The following is a 17115-nucleotide window of genomic DNA, read 5'->3' on the forward strand; positions in this document are numbered from 1 at the left end:
CTTTTCTAAAGAGCTTTTCTATCTCTCTCTCACTCTCTGTATACAGAGTCACATATTAAAAAGGGCATCAGTTTTTCAAGTATTACTATTAATTACCACGGGTTAGCAAGTTTAAAATGCATTCTTTGCTTTAGGACTATGATTAGGAATTAGACATACTTTTGGGTACTTGAACTCAGGCTGAAAAGAACAGATTTTACTTGAAGGAAAACAAAACAAAAACTGTATTGAAAAAGCAGAGTTAAACAAGACTTCTAAATGATAAGCACGTCTACTCCATGCAGCTTAGCACCGATGAGTATATAAAAATGGAGAATCTCTACCTTAGACAGATGGGTCCTTTTATAGCGAAAAGACTGCCAGGGAGGTAGAGAGAGAGAAAGAGAGAGCACAGACATCAATTAAGGAAAGCATTTGATAGGAAGGAATATCAGGAGAAAAGCAGTAAGGTACTTAAAAGCCAATAGCCATGCATGAATTGAAACATCTTTTTATAAATATCACATTTCCCAATAATTTCATGAAACAAACACTCCAAAAAGTTAGCTCTGTTATGTTTTACACTTCTCACACTTCTCCACACTTCTCATGATAATCATAGAAAATAACTGAGTACCAATAATAAATATAAACAGTAGTCAAACTAGCACCTTTACTACTTTATAGATAGTTATACTGCATGTAGGTTCATCAAGTTCCTGCTGTAATTAATGGTTATACAGTATAGGAGTTATGGGGGTTGTGAGATTGTGAACAGATTCATAGCGGTGGTACAAGAAAGTGATTTAGGTCATTGGGAATTTTAAAACAACTCACTAAAATAATAACACAAGCTGATTTCTTATCAAATACTATATTTAATTATCGCAGTTTCACTATTCTTATTAAGCAGCAGAAACTGTTATTTCTTTTTAATTTTTTTTCAGGGTTGGGATCGGAGTTGGGTCAGACACTGCCAGCTACCTCCCCCCACCCCACCACCCCTGAACTATAATTCTTAAGCTTATACATTTTTCTGTTGCGGTAGAGGGCAGATACAGCTAAAAAGCTTGGCTACAGAAAAGTCACCATAAATCTTCTTCCTTGAATAATGTGCAAAATCCGGATTGGAAACAATTACTTAGTCATGAGTGAACAAACTTCAAATAGTTCTCTTTCCAATTTAATAATGTGGAGTAATATTGAGAATAAGATGTCTTGTGGATTTCGTTTTGGTACTGTTTTTTGAGACAGGGTCTTGCTTTGACTTCCAGGTTGGAGTGCAGTGGTGTGATCATGGCTCATTGCAGCCTTGACCTCCTAGGCTCAAGCAATCCTCCTCTCTGTTTAATGAGCAGCTGGGACCACAGTATGGTGGCTTTTTTAGGCAGAACCGAGTATCTCTTACATGGTAGGTGCTGTGTGGCGTGATTTACACATAACCTCCCTCTGTCCATCCAGCAAATTCTAAAGGTGGCAAACAGTATCTCCATTTTACACACAAGGAATCCAAAAGTTTGGATATGTTGAACACCTTCTCCAAGGTCACAGTGGTAATAGGTGGTGGAGCCAGGATGTGAACTCATGGCAGTCTGCTTCCAAAATACCATCTATTAACTCAGTTTATGAGCAATGTTCAAATTTGTGATATTAAAGTATTAAATATTTCATTGAAACCTGTTACTAGATAGCAATATATTTATTCTACTGACAAATGGAAATAATCTGTACCTTATGCATAAGAAATCAGCCATATAAATCTAAATGAAAAGCATTTGCCAGTCATGAAGGCCAGCCCATATGCAATTGCATTAAGTAGTCCTAGGACTTCATTAAAATTAAAATATGATCATTTCTTTTTATTTAAGAATAAACAGAACCTTAGGAAGGATTCCAAGTTGGTATCTTCACACTTCAGTAGAGTTTAGTCTTTCTAGAGATATTTACATAGTCAAAAAGAATCATTGGATAAAATACTTTTTAAAACCTGAGAATTTCCCTAGTGGAATGATCTGTACTCTTGATTTTTATTTTCTGTGAACAAGAGCTCAGTGTGCCTATCAGTAGAGCTGGCTTGACAGTGTCACGTGTGCACAGCCAAAAATGCTACACTGAGCACTGGGCATTCGGATGGAAACCTACCATCTGAGGATTGTTTCTAGAAACAGGTTTTGTGTTTGACAGTCGGCATGTCCTCCGTCACTTGTTCTTCCAGCCTTAGAAAGCATATTTCTTATCCCTTTTGACAAAGCAGGAAACTGAGGCTTAGAGTACATAAGCAGCAGAGGCAGGACTTGAATTCAAGTTTGGTAATAAAATCTCTGCTGCCAACCACTACAACTGTTGCTACTAGTGAGCTGCATGGTCTCAAGGAGGTAATCAGTTCCGAGTTTTAATATCTAAAGTGACATTTTAACTGAGCACCTAGTTTTTAAAAATTGAACACAGTGTCAAGAACTGTGCTAGATAAGAGGCTACAACAGTCTGTAAGAGAGATGTGGTCCCTGTCCCCACCAGGCTCCTGGTCTGTAAGTGACAGTCAGTGTGTCACACATGAGCATGGGGTACTGACCCCAGAATTTGGTAGTACCTAGGATCAAGGCAAGCTTCCTGAAGAAGCATATATCTAATCTGAGTCATGCTTTTTCTTGCATGATATAGAAACTCAAGGAAAGCTAATAAAATCAGATTTGGGCTTGCTATAGGAGAGGTGGCAAGACATGAAGCTCAAGAGGACAACAGAAGCTGGACAGTGAAGAGCCTTGGATGTTATGTTAATGACTCTGAACTTGATCTTAAAGGAGGTGGCAGAAAAATGTCTTGGGCCAGGGCTGTTGAAGAACACACACTCTTGGTGTTTTGTAGAAAATAGATGGGTGGGGGAGCAATAAGAGAAGGCAGAGACAAGTTAGTGGTAGCAACTTAAGCAGGAGATGGCAGAGCAGGACCCAAGACAACTGTTTGCCTTGACCCTAGGTACTACCAAATTCTGAGCTCAGAACCCCATGCTCATGTGTGACACACTGACTGTCACTTACTGATCAGGAGCCTGGTGGGGACAGGGACCACATCTCTCTTACAGACTGTTGTAGCCTCTTGCCTAGCACAGTACCTGACACTGTGCTCAATTTTTAAAAAGTAGGTGCTCAGTTGGCCAGGCATGGTGGCTCACACCTGTAATCCCAACACTTTGGGAGGCTGAGGCAGGCGGATCACCTGAAGTCAGAAGTTTGAGACCAACCTGGCCAACACGGTGAAACGCTGTCTCTACTAAAAATACAAAAATTAGCCAGGCATGGTGGTGGGCACCTGTAATCCCAGCTACTCGGGAGGCTGAGGCAGGAGAATGGCTTGAACCCAGGAGGCGGAGGTTGCAGTGAGCTGAAATCTCGCCACTCTACTCCAGACTGTGGGGACAAGAGCATAACTCTGTCTCAAAAAAAAAAAAAAAAAAAAAAAAGTAGGTGCTCAGTTAAAATGTCACATTAGATATTAAAACTCAGAAATGTATTATCCTGGTGAGAGGATAAAGAAGTGAAGCTCTCTCCTGACACTCAGCAGGTCGAACTGACAAAACTTGGCAACTGGTGGCATTTTGGTGGGGGTGGTAAAGAGAAAGAAAAAGTCAAAGATGACCCTCAGGTTTCTGTCCAACTCCTATAGGGTGGTAGGAAGGCAGAACATAACTACAAAGAGACTGAGCCCAGAGATCAGCAGGTCTGAATACAAATTCTAGTGTTCTGAGACCATGAACAAGTTATTTAACCTTGGATGCTTCATTGCTGTAAAGGCTGAAGAATGTAACAGGCCCCACCTCAAAGGGCTGTAGCCAGGATCAAGTGAGACACGACAAGTAAGATGCCTGCCTGGCATCTGGACACATCAAGGGCTGAGTGTTGCCTCGCATTGCTGTGGTTCACTGAGATGAGAAGAGCAGTGGGGAAGGAGGGGCCTGGGGAGTGGCAGCTGTAGCAGTGCTGGTGCTCAAGGTGGGAGAGGCCAGGGCAGTGGTTGACACTCACCAAAGCTAACAACCACGGGGGACTCACTCCATACCTGGCACTGCTCTAGGTACTGTGAATTTAATTCTCACAATGACCCTGTGAGGTCACTGTTCCCATTTCACACATGAGAAATGGCAATGTTACTAGTAACTGGCAGAATCGGGTTTGATTCTAGAGCCCACAATTTTAATCTCTTCTCTGTCCTGCTTTCAAGGTAAGCTCAGTTTTACACATATAGAACCCAGTGTTTACAAAGGGTCATCCAACTGAGATGTCCAGCAGGCAGCATGAAACATTCAACGAGCTGGTATGCAGGCCCTTATCAAGGCTGAAGGTATGGACTTGGCCTTCACTGGCATGTTGACAAGAACTGAAGCCCCAAGAGTGGGTGAGGTTACCCAGGGCACACGTGTAGAAGGAGAATAAAGGAGCTTGCTGCAAAGTCAGAAAGATGACAGACTTCGCAGTGACGGGCAGAGATAAATGGCCCTCTAATGAGGCTGGGAGTGAGCAGTTAGAGACACAGAGAAAAATCTGGAAAGGGCAGACATATGAAAGCAGAGGGAAGAAGGTATCTAAAGAAAGAGAAAGAGATCAGTAGCATGGAATAACCCAGGAATGCCAAGTAAAATGCAGAGCCCAAGGAGCACCCAATGACCTTCATGACGTGGAGGTTCATCTTGGAGAGACCTTTGCTGGGCTGGGGCTGGACTGCAGAGGTCTGATGAGTGAGTGAGAGGAACCTGGAGACGGTGAATGTAAATACAGTAGAGTGCCTTCTTGGTAGGTTTAGTTGTAAAGGGGAAGTGGTGGTTTTGGGAGAATGGGTGCTCATTTTAACAGATGAAATAGACTTGTGCCTATTTAAATCCTTGTATCAACAAGCAGGAGACAGAGAGATTGAGTGAAAAAATGGGAAGAGGCTGGGAATATCTGATAGACAGAGAGGTCTCTGAGCGGGCAGGAAAGGAAAGGGTAGCGCCATAGCTGAGAGCAAGGGTTCAGGCATGGGTGCAGCCCAGACCAAATTCTGGCTCCTATATGACCAAGGGACAATCTCTCAACCTTCCTACACCTCAATTACCTCATTTGAACACAGGCTCAAAAATAATCCTAGTCCTCGGTGGGTGAGAGGATCCAATGAGGGTACTCACAACCACTATTAACTTAGTTAATAAATACTAGCTATTAATCCTACAGGATCCATAGTACAGGTAGGGGCAGTTAGTCTGAGAAAGACAAAAGGGGAGTTTTTTCATTGGGACAGGAAGAAGAAGAAAAGGATGAATGCAAAGCAGACATGGGATTCAAAGGTGTTGCTCTCTTAGGACTCCTGTGTTCTATATGGAGTCAGGAAGAAGCTCCTCTGCCTAATGACTCCTCTTCATAAGAGTGAGGAGAAATAATAGCAGGGTTAGAAGTTAAAGAGTCAGGAACATTATTTGTAATAATGAAGGGGCTGGTGGGCAAGAGAACTGATGGAGGAAATGAGCAGAAAGGGCTGGCTGGGCATCATTCAAGCTTAGAGACTATTAATTTACAGGGGCACTGATCTCTGTGTCGATGCGGTTTTCTCGGTTGCACTGAGCTTAGATGTCTAGGTATAGGCTTAGGGCAGGGAGATAGCTCAATGGTTCTAGAATCAATAGGACTCAATAAGTGGAAGAACAGAAGGATCATCTGATGATCTGGGAAGTGGATGGCTCAAGTGCTGGAGATGAGGGACTTAACTGGATAGGGAAGTAAGTGGAGACAAGACAAGGCTTACAGGAAAAGAAATCAAAGAAAGTCTCCATGCTGAAGAAGGGAGTGCTATTTAAGTAACTAGACTGCAGGATGAGTTAGTTTCAAAGAATCACTGAAGATAACATCACGACTTAGAATGATGAAAGGCTTAGAAGGAAATGTCTGGAAGGGGAGGAGAAGGCAACTGTACGGACAGGCAAAGAGTGCGAAAGGCAAAAAGTGGGACAGGCAGCGGTCCCAAGTGAGGCTCATAAGTGCTCCAGCAGGCAGAGGAAGGGTGGTCTGGAGCAGCTTGGAGGAGGATCTAAGAGTCTCTGGATTGGTGAAATCACAGGTCCTCCTCAGGCGAAGCCTTCACTTTAGAGAGTCTGATTGGGATGGAGAAGGGGAAGTATGCGTATTCAGGGAAGTTGTCAAGATCAGGTGCTTGAGGCTGTTGCTCTGGCCTCGGAAGGTAGTACTGTAAAGTACTGAGTCAGAAATCAGAGAGAGATTCTCATTTTAATTCTTAATGAAGACTTGTGATTTTCTTTCTGTGACCAGTCTCTAAATAGGTAGAAACTTTGGTTGTTTTCTACTGAAAGCAAAATGCCTTTGGTAAATAATGATACCTGTTTCCTCAAAAATAAGAGTAACATTTAAAAGACAAACAAAAAATGCCATAAAGATGTTTGGTCTTAAATCACAAACAGTATGAGGGGAGAGTCATTCCAAAGTTAGAGAGATTTTTAGATGTGCAGTGATATGAGTTGCTGCTCACACTGGATCATTTCTGTTAAATATTACATATTTACTAATCATACTCCAAAATGCACCTATTTCCATAATCAATGATAATTATTTGGGATAGTAAAACTCAGTAGATTGTAAAATATAAATGTGAGTGTGTCATTATCAAGGAGAGAACATCAAGAATAATTGTATTTGAAGGTGGCTTTATTTTAAATATGTGTAATTCATTATCTTACTTTACTAGAATTATCATGGCCCCCCATTCTAATTTCCCAAATGTTATAATTAAAAGGAAACCACAAAGAATGTAATTTTTGCAGGTGTTTTTAACATTTTTAAATGACACTTGGAAGTATACTTACTGTGTTAAGTCCAACAAAAAAAGCATAGCATACAACCTATTTTTTTTTAAATCAGAGATAGCCTTTTCTTTTACATTAAAAGAGATCTACCATTTTTAGGTATAACTGCACATACTTCAATTAATCTTCCTGTTATCATCGGCAATAAAAAAATGAGGGGGTGGGAATTTCTCAGCTTATACTATAAAGAGGGAGGGAGGGAGGGAGAAAGAAGGGAGGAGAGAGAAGTGAGGAAGATTTAAATGAACTGAAAGCATAAATACCTGCATCCTTGTGTGTCTTCATGGTGATTCGTGTTGTACCTATGATGTCGTTTCAGTTTCTAAACAGAGTACGACTACCCAGGTCCAGTCAATGCTTGAGCAGGCAGTTGCAGTGGGGGTAGATAGGGAGGGTAACGGAAGCTGAGTCCAGCCCACAATATGCACGGAAGGGAGAACCCCTGGCAACAGAGGCGGTCTCCCTATGGGACAGTCATATTGGTAAAGTTCCTGGCATGGATATTACTCTATTATCTCAGTGGGCACATGATCAGACAAGTAAAAACTTCTTGGTCAATGCGTAGGCCTGGCTTTTTCCTAGGTGACTTTTAGGCTACTGTCAAATACAGGGATTACATCATGGGCATGTGACCCATGCAGCTGCACAGGGCCCTGTGCTCAGACAGGTCCCATATTTGATGCTCTACTGTGGCCATCTTGAAATTCTTAATGATATTAGAACAAGAGGCCCAACTTTCAATATGTACTGAACTCTGCAAATTATGCAGCTAGTTCTGATCAAGCATATGTCATCTTTGAAAGAACTCCTGGCCTTTTGCCTGGAATGCTCGGTAGTATTCCTCAGTCCAGAGAACAAGAAAAGGACTAGAACTCAGTGGATGGTGTTTCACCTTTCCCTGATGCTTCACTAGGGTTTAGTTCCGACTACAGAGGGTTCTTCAATGGTTTAGACAAAAATGATTGACCTTTTCACCACACCACCATCCCCTAGGAAACTTCAGCCTTCTCAAGCACCTCACAACTGAGCAAATCCCATGGAGTCTAGGGGATCTTAAAGACAAAAGAGAATGTTTGAATTTGGGTGAAGGGGTTTGTGCTTGTCCTATCCAATCTTCTTCCTAGCCTTGTGAACCTAACATTCTAGATGTTCCTTGAAGGCTAAGCAGAAAGCAGTTATTTCACCCAGGGCAGGCTCTGGGAGACTGATGAAAAGAAGAACCCAGCCATCCATCAGGTTTCCAGCTCTTCATGGAAAGGCCTTGAAGTCTTTCCTGTGTGAATTAGCTCTCAGGTAAACTTTCATTAGAAAGCTAGGAATAGCTGTTTTGTAGAGACAATTAGAATTTCTACACTACTCACTCCCACTCACCCTTTTTTCAAATCATTGTCAGGGTATCCCACAGTAGGCGGACTTACATAAAATTACAATTCAAGGGGTGTGTATCAAGATGGGGGTGGGATACAAGAAGTCTCACAATGCAATTTAATCTAGAAGGTTGTGAAATTAAACCCTCTTAAGTAAACGTCAGAGTTTATAACTTAAAAATTCAAAGCACTCTGGGAATGGTTTTCTAATAAATTTCCAAATCGCTGGTCTAGAAGGTACTCACTAAAGACTTTCCAAGGAGCCAGTCTTAAGCCTTTTGCATTGCAAATGGAAAGTACCCTAAGAAAAAAGGATTGGTTTTTTAAAAAATAATAAAATTTGATATCATAAGCATTTTCACTAAGTTTCTCCCCAGCCTATTTCTCATAGCAATGGTATAACTTGCTCTGAAAATGACAGCTAGGACCATAGATGTGAAACCCAGAGGCTTTCCTAATCAAGCCAGAGGATCACAGGCAGTCTGAACTGGATAGGCACTTGAAATAGATCATACAATGAACTCGTACACACCCCACCTCCCCTGCCCCTCCATCCTATTTTACAGGCCAGGAGAATGAGGCCCATAGAGTGTGAGAGAGAGGGCCCAGGTGACCTCCTTTTAAGAGTCTGGACTCAAGCCCACCTCTTCCAACTCCTCATCCATTCTTCTACCCAGGCTGGAATTCTATCTCACCTTCTCAACCAAACCATGGTACTTTTTATCCCAGAAGGAGCCTCTCAAAAGTTAAAAATGATCCATCATTACAAAATATACCTCTTCCCATTGGACAAACCAGAAGAATGCACCACATAATTTTCCTTCCACTTCCTTCAGCCATGCATTCTACATATACAACAAAACTTGTCCTGGCACCTGCTGTGAACAGGCAGGACTCTGAGTAGAATAAAGAATGGACAGCGTGCCTTTGGGTACTCTTAAGTGAGTGAAACAGAGTGAAAGAAAACATGCTCATATATCGATCACACAGAATGTAAGGAGCCCAGTGGGAAAGGGCATGTTTTCAACAGGAGATGGGGTGGAGGGATAGCATTTATAGGGATGAGAGGAAGCCTTGCAGAGGAGGTGTTGTCTGAGCTTGGCCTTGAAAAATGGATAGAATTGTGATGAGCATAGTGTGGGTGGGGGAAGATCCAGTGGAAGAAAAATAGAAGGAAGACAAATGAGAGGTACACAGAAGAAGCCATACAGAGCCTCAACTGGCTACTGCTCTGATTAAATAAAGGGAAGTGATGAGAAATAACAGGGAAGTTAGACTGTGAGCAGAATATTAAAGGTCCAGATGACACACTCTCAGGGGCACCTTCCTGGGCAAGCTTCTCTTCTGCCTCCCCTGCCCGTGAGTCCTCTATCACAGCACGGGGCAGGACATTCAAGAACTGGTGGTTCACTCGCCCATAATTCACCTGGTCAACATGCCAGGCACTATCCTAGGCACTGTGGTCTCAGCAAAACAAATCAAGTCTCTTCCCTCATAAACCTCTATACCAGTGTGGGGTTGAGCTAACTAATACATAATGCGTATGCCGTGAGATAAGTACTAAGAAAAAGCATAAAGCTGGGGAAGAGGAAGGAATGAGAAGAGGACATTCAGGAGAGAGCTGCATGAAGGAAGGGAGTGGCCATGAAGATGCATCTGGTGCCAACATGAGGGATGAGCCACGCCACAGGCCAGGAGGGGACGTGTGCAGGACAATGGAAGTATAGAAGGACCACATGGTGCCAACAGGAGAAGAAACCAAGGGAGGGTGGCCACAAGAGAAGAATCATGGCCCAAGAGGGAGCTAGGGTGGACACCAGTCAGGGCCTTTCAGGTCACAGAGGGCAGAGGTTGTCTCCCCCTCCACTGGGGTTTTCAGAGGACAGAGATCCCCACCTGGCTGACCGTGTATCCTGAGGGCTTTCTGTAAGGCACAGAGTAGGTTTCAACCGGTGATTTCTATGGGTAGTGTTTTGAAGTCAGTGGCATGAGCTTCACAGCCAGAAACACAATGACAAGGAGTTACAGACCACCTGAGTGAGGAGATGGTGTCAACCGATGTCCATCTCTTTGCCGTAAGAAATAACTTTTAATACCCTGCATGCTCTCATGTTTACAATAATTCACTGCAGAAAATTTAGAAAGCACAGGTAAGTGTCCTACACCATGACTCCTTTATTTTGTTCCCAGCCCTCAGCCTTTCTGGCCATACAGATGCACTCACAGAGAAGAGCCTACCAGAGAGTCTATTTTTTAATCATTTCCTCATAATATACACCTTGGACAAATCAGCAAATCATTAACTATTATTCTACAACATAGTTTAGTATCATGGGATTCTATAACATACATGCACCATGATTTATCTACACAATTTCATATTGTTGGAAATGCACATGGGAAATTATCCTGAAAAACCATTTTGGTGACGTCTATAGTGGGTGGCCCAAGAAGGGGCTGGTTTAAGGAAAGAAACACTGTGCACATTTGTGGGTAGAGGGAAGAGAGAACAGAGAAGGGAAACTTGAAGATACAAAAGAGACTCATAAAAGGCACCGCAGTTCCTCTGCCATGATGATACACTGTTGAAGTGAAGAGCTTTGCAAGTCCACCTGACACATGTGTACGCCTCTGAGATCACACATGTGAAAGACAACATGCCGATACGCCTAACCAGGCAATGCTGAAAATGTGCGCCTCTGTATCCCAGACCAGGGCTGCCAGAGGTCTCAGAGCACCAGCCTGTCTGCCATGCCCAGCTCTCTGTTGCAGTGCATTTTCTTTTCTAGGTCTCCAACCCAGTGGTATAGTCCTTCCTTTCCTTATTTCTCTCCCTGACATTTCCCTCCTTATTCCTCCCCATGTTGCTTTAATTTAAGCAGCAGCTGCCATCAAAGAAAGAATTCTGGGTGTGGATTTAGCTGACAAAATAACAAAGCAGACCAAGATTTATATAAAGATTAACTGAAATGTTATCAACAATTTACATGGAAAAAAAAGGAAATAGTTCTGAGTGTCCTTAATGATTAGTCAAAAGTTAAATCAATAATGATATAAACATAAAATGAAGAATCATATTCAACGGCGTGAGAAAAAGCACACAATTAAATGTTTGAAAAAAGTAGAAACTGTATATCTAGTGCAATCTCAATTCTGTTTTTTAAATACTCTAGATAATGCATAATTACAATATTTGATGTACACTTAAATATATGTACTTAAAATATAAGCAAATATTACAAATATAAACCAATCATGTTTTCTTGGTGAAAAGATTATGAATACTTGTGATTACTTTATTCATTTCTGAATGTGTTACTTTTTATAATAAGCATTTCACTTTATAATGGGAGTAACTACCTATTTAAAATAATTTTTTCAATCTACACTGGTTATAGCAATTGTTTTACTTCTGCTTTGCTTCTATCAATCTGTGGTTTATTTCGATTTATTTCCAACAATGATGACAATTAACCTTAGGTCATGAGATATGGGAGTTGCTGGTGGTGGCTAAACATACGGTGTCACTGACTTGGAAGCCAGCCATTGCAGGTTAAGAGTCATGGTCTGTGATAAAAGGAGGGTATGGAAGTTCCTTTTCTGGAAACAGTTCACACATACACACATTCAGTCAAGAATTATTCCCTTAAACACCTACTTACAAGCTGGAATACAGTACTGAAAAAACCAGACTCTTCCACTTACCACTAAATACAGAGACCAAGAGTAGACAGTTGTACAAACAGATATAATCACCAACTACTTAAAGTGCTAACAAGAAAAGATAGAGGATGCTATGAATAAGTAGCCCAGGAGGTAAAATTTGGACTGAGTTTGGTAAATCCTCTTTGAGGAAGTGACATTTACATGGAGATTTTGGAGACAATGTAGGATTTGGTCATGTGAAGAGCTGGTGGACAAATGGACACGTGTTCTAGAAGGAGAGAATAGCATATGCAAAGATCCAGAAGCAAAAATGAATGTGTACAACTGGAAACCTTGACTGAATTAGCAACATGTTCTAATCAAATGAGTTAACAAATTACAGAGCCGGTGACATGTAATCAAGTTAATATGTTACTGCCAAGGAAAATCATGCTGCCATGTAGGACTAGGAGGAAACCTACTTTCTCCCACCATTGCCTGTAACTGCCATTCATCATTTCACCAGAACAGTCTCATTTGCTCAGCTGACCTTGACAATTCAGTTTTAGATTGTGTGGTTATAAAACAGCTGAAGCAAAATGCATCCCACCACTCAGACAATATAATCTGAAGTAACTGAATAAAGACAGATTGTTCTTTGAATTTAAGAGCTCATCTCCCCACCTACTTTGAAAACAGAAAACACCCGAAGCTCATCAGTTAAAGTGGCTCACAGTGGAATAATATTCAAGGACAAAAAGGAAAAAAGCAAGTCTCTAATTAACACTAATCTCAGTTAATGGAGGAAGAAGCCCACTTCTTTCAGTTGCTTTCATCACATGTTCCCCAAGATTGTGTATCTTAACAAGCTATTTAAGGCAATCTATAGCCAACTGTAAAGTTAGTAAATGGTCCATAAAAACGCAAGACAACTGAGACCAAAAACTGGAGAAGAAACCAGCTTTGCAGCAAACTAAACTTTTGAAAAAATGGTAAGGCCCAATAAAATAAACCAGCAGAGATAAACACAGTAAATAACCATCAACTAAAACACAGGCTAACTACCAAGTTACCAGCAACATAAATACTGCCAACTCCATGTATAAAATATCCATGCTCAAGGTGAGCAAGAAAAAAAAAAGGATAAGACAAATTATAAAGTAGCAGCGAGTGAGTGAGAAGAGAAAAGTGTGTTTGCAAGAGAATGTGGTCTTCTTCCCTCCCAGGACACGCAGTGGGGACCATGACCTCACATGAAGGTGCAAACCTTGTTGAGAATATCTCCAGCTACCAGCAGATTCTGTTTCTGAAGCCCTTTCTACATTGTTAGAAAGCAAAGCGGAAAAGTGCATTCCCCTTAGTTCATGTTTATTAGACGTCTAAGTTCCAGGTATGCTGCTGTGCACTGAGTAAACAACAAACTAGATTCTATGTCTGTTTTCTGGAAGTGTACAGTCGTGGACAGCAAAGCTAAGACTCAGTACAACAAAGGGCATACCCCTGTCATTGGTGTCTTCTTACTCTCTCCCTAATGTGATGTATTCATCCTCCCAGTTCAGTCAAGGCAGAAAGGAGATGAGGAAGGGGACAGGAGGGAAGATGAGGGGAGGGGAGGGGAGAGGAGGGGAGGGGAGGGGAGGAGAGGGGAGGCCAAGGGAGGGGAGGAGAAGGGAGGGGAGGGGAAGGGAGGGGAGGAGAGGGAAGGGAGAAGATATGAAAGAAATAGGGAAGGAGTGGGACACAGGGAGGAAAACAAAACTATTTCCTTTCATATAAATGTTGTCATCTGGGGAGAAGCCCCCACTATCTCCTTGGTGCCTTTGGCTTTTGGTATTCAAATCCCAGAACTCTACATTTGGAATCTAGTTCTTTCCAGCTTTACATTCCAGAAATCCATTTCCATTCTTAATCTGAAAGCACCAGGAAGGCTGATGCTAATCTCATAGAGCATTCTAGTACAGCAAGTAGCTCAGCACAGAACTAATTAGGAGCTTGGTGAGTCTTTGGTGATGACCAGGATGGCCAGGGCTTGCTTTTAGAGACAGCCACTGTTAGCCAGATTCCCTAGACTCTAGGGCCTGTGAATACAGCCTAGAACTGTGTCTAGGAGGGTGTAATTATATCGACACATTCAACACTCTAAGAAGGCCCATTTTCAGCTTGAAAAAAGAAATAAATAAAAAGGATAGTCTCATCTATCAGTGAGAATGATGGTGATATATGTATAAACAATCTGTAAAATAATTTGTGAATATGCATCGAGAGCCTTAAAACTATATGTACTCTGGCCTGGCAATTCTACGGCTACTTCCTCCCCACTGAGGAATTAATCATGAGAAAATGCAAAGATTCAGCTACAAAGCTCTTCAGCCCAATAACTTGTGATAGTTAAAAAACAGATAACAAAATGCCTACCAATAGACGTTAAATAAGGTACGGCAGGGGTCCCCAGTCCCCAGGCTGCGGACTGGTACCAGCATTCGATTTGCATAGGAGTGCAAACCCTATCATGAACTCCACACACAAGGGATCTAGGTTGTGCGCTCCTTATGAGACTCACCTAATTATCTGAGGTGGAAGAGTTTGATCCCGAAACCATCCATCCCCCTCCTCTGTCCCTGTCTCTGAAAAAACTGTCTTCCACGAAACTTGGTCCATGGTGCCAAAAAGGCTGGGGAGCACTGAGGTATGGAATAGTCATACAATGGAATATCATATGGACATTAAAATAATGTAAAAAAATTTATGAAAGAAAAAATAATAAGTGCAAAAAACTCTAAAGTCCAATATTAATCCATCTTGGTAAAAGATATAAAATATAAATATATATATATAAATGTGTGTACATATATAAATGTGTGTGTACATCTACACACAGAGAGGGAGAGGCAGAGACAGAGAGGTGGACAGTGGAAGAAACAGAGGTATGGGCTAGAAGGTATGGTAACATGTCAACTGTAGTCACTTCTTTTTTTTTTTTTTTTGCTTGTGATTTCTAAATTTCCCATAATTAACACATTAAAGTAAAAAATACATTTAAGTATTACCCATTCGTCTTCTTCCCCGATTGTCGGTGACTTCAGACCAACCTCTGAGTTAGGGGCCTTCCATGGCTGCTGGGTCTGCACTAGCCCTGATGCTAACCAAACCCCCTCAGACTGCTGCACTCCTGGGATGATGCTCCTTCAATGGCTCACCAGAAACAGGTTTAATCCTGATTTTTGATATTTTTTAGTCTAACTGGGTTTGAAAGCTAGAATTTAATTATTCAAATACATCCATCTAAATGGGCTCACTACTGGTTAGTGCTCAGAGGAGGCTAATGTGCCAGTGAAAAATTCTTTTATTTTCAAGACTGAAATGAGCTTGGAAGTTATCTAATTTTGCTTTGAGCACTTTCAAGAAGCTGTGAAAGCCTCTGCATCTTGCCAAATTAGCTGCCTGTTTGCAGTCTCAAAGCAAGGCAGAGGAGGCTTGAGCAGTCGGCTTGGTTTCTTCTTAAAGACGCTGCACCAGCTGAGGAGGAATGTTTCCCCTGCAGGAAAATTATCTCCTGGCAAAGACCCTGGCTGGGCACCTCTCCAATGTGGAACTAACTCCCAAAGGAAGTCACCAGGCTTCTCTGCCTAATCCAAAAATTCTCTGGCACCAAGTATCACGCATGTGTGCATACAAATCATGGCTTCCAGGGAGCTTGAGGTGTGGGCCAGCAGTAATTTCCCAAACTATGTTCCAACTCTATGTGCCCAGTTGGGCTGATACAATGTTCTTGGGGAACAAGAACTTTGCTTTTAAAACTGCAAATCTTACTATAATTCAGACCACAGGGTATTTTTTAGACATGGGCTGTTTAGAAAATTAGTAGATGGCCTGCTGAACAGACAAAAATCGCATTGCTCTGAAGATAACTTGGAGCTTACTGGATACGATAATTTGCAAACCAGTCATTCTTTTGGAGAGCTTTGTTCTGGGAAAAACTGAGTACTATGCAGCAATTTTTCAGTCAATTGCAAAAACATACTCATGTCTACACAATACCAAAGAAACCAAGAGGTATGGTAATTGTAACGCCACCAAACTTGTAGAAACACATCTGTGTGGGTGAGAGACTCACAAAGATAGGGGCCAAGTAACGTGGAGATAGGAAACAGCACACAGGGACCAATGACAGAAGACCTGGGCAGACCTGTGAGAGGGCAGACACATCCTTTGTGCTGAGAGCACATGTGCTGGCCAAAACCTACAGCTCAATGAATATTTGTGAGGTGCCCACTCTGTGGGGTCTTCTGGAGATTCAGAGATAAATGAAGCATAGTGCCTGCCCTCAAGAAGCCTACATCAATTAAATACACAAACATCAAATGAACAAATTTGGAAAGAGCTAAGATACAGGAATGCACAAAATGCCTGCGAGAGGATACACGGGAAGCACTTAGCTCCAACTGGAAATGCACAGAAAGCTTCCTGAGGATACGACTCTATGCTCAGCTCAAAAGAGGACGAGGACTGGCTAAGGGAAGAAGAGGTGGTAGGTGTCACAGACAGTGTTACAGATGCAGAGGCCTGGACAAAGGTGTGACCCATGTAAATCACAGGATAAAGTTCCGGGTGGAGAGTGACTGAAAATAACATTGGAGAACAAAGTCAGAGATGATCAGGTTGAGTTGACGCTTGGAAGTCACCACCTGGTAGGTACTGAGGGGCCAGGCCAGACACTGAGAAGAGGAGGAGGGGGTGACCAGGAAGGGCTAAGGAGGTGTGGTGAGCTCCTTCCTCAGGTTCACGGCAGGGACAGGACTCCAGGGACAGGCCCACAAGTCTTCCCTGTGCCATCAGATACAGAAAGTCAGGAATCACAGTGGTAACCACGCCAATTGGAGCTCTGCAACATTTGCTGCTCCTCATGTACTGACCACATTGTCCATTTAAGGAAAAAAAATCTGTCCTACATGTTCTTTGGTAGTGATGGACGACAAGATTTCCCAGAGTGAAAGATCCCTATATACTTGCTGAAGGTGGGGGCAACAAGAGGAAGAGTGCTAGGAGGACAAAGTACTCATGTGGAGCCAATTGCGGAAGGAAAAAAATTCCCAAGGGATAGAGTGGGTGATGACTGTTATCAACTGACAGGAAAGCAGGCGGCTTCACAGGGACCTGGGCAAGGGAGGGGAGTCCCAGTATTGCTAGGCAGAAGCCAGCATGAAGGCTTAGCACAGAGAAGGAGGAGGCCAGGAGGCGTGTTTGTGTTTGTGTATGCTGGGGTGGGCAGGGAAGCAAACA

General features: G+C 42.3%; 1 protein-coding gene across 6 annotated transcripts in view; it reads right to left on the reverse strand.

Moving 5' to 3' along the window:
• Window positions 1-17115, reverse strand: part of KIF16B (kinesin family member 16B) — a 302297-nt gene that overhangs the window by 112344 nt on the left and 172838 nt on the right. For 3 of the 6 annotated variants that reach the window (XM_019017552.3, XM_055373557.2, XM_055373556.2), the window contains exon 18: window positions 324-356. The exons of the other annotated variants lie outside the window; for them this stretch is intronic. In XM_019017552.3, the coding sequence (XP_018873097.2) occupies window positions 324-356 (33 nt within the window). The remainder of the gene's footprint in view (window positions 1-323; window positions 357-17115) is intronic. 6 annotated transcript variants of the gene reach the window in all.

The sequence above is a fragment of the Gorilla gorilla genome, chromosome 21 (genome assembly GCF_029281585.2).
Source record: "Gorilla gorilla gorilla isolate KB3781 chromosome 21, NHGRI_mGorGor1-v2.1_pri, whole genome shotgun sequence".
NCBI lineage: Eukaryota > Metazoa > Chordata > Mammalia > Primates > Hominidae > Gorilla > Gorilla gorilla.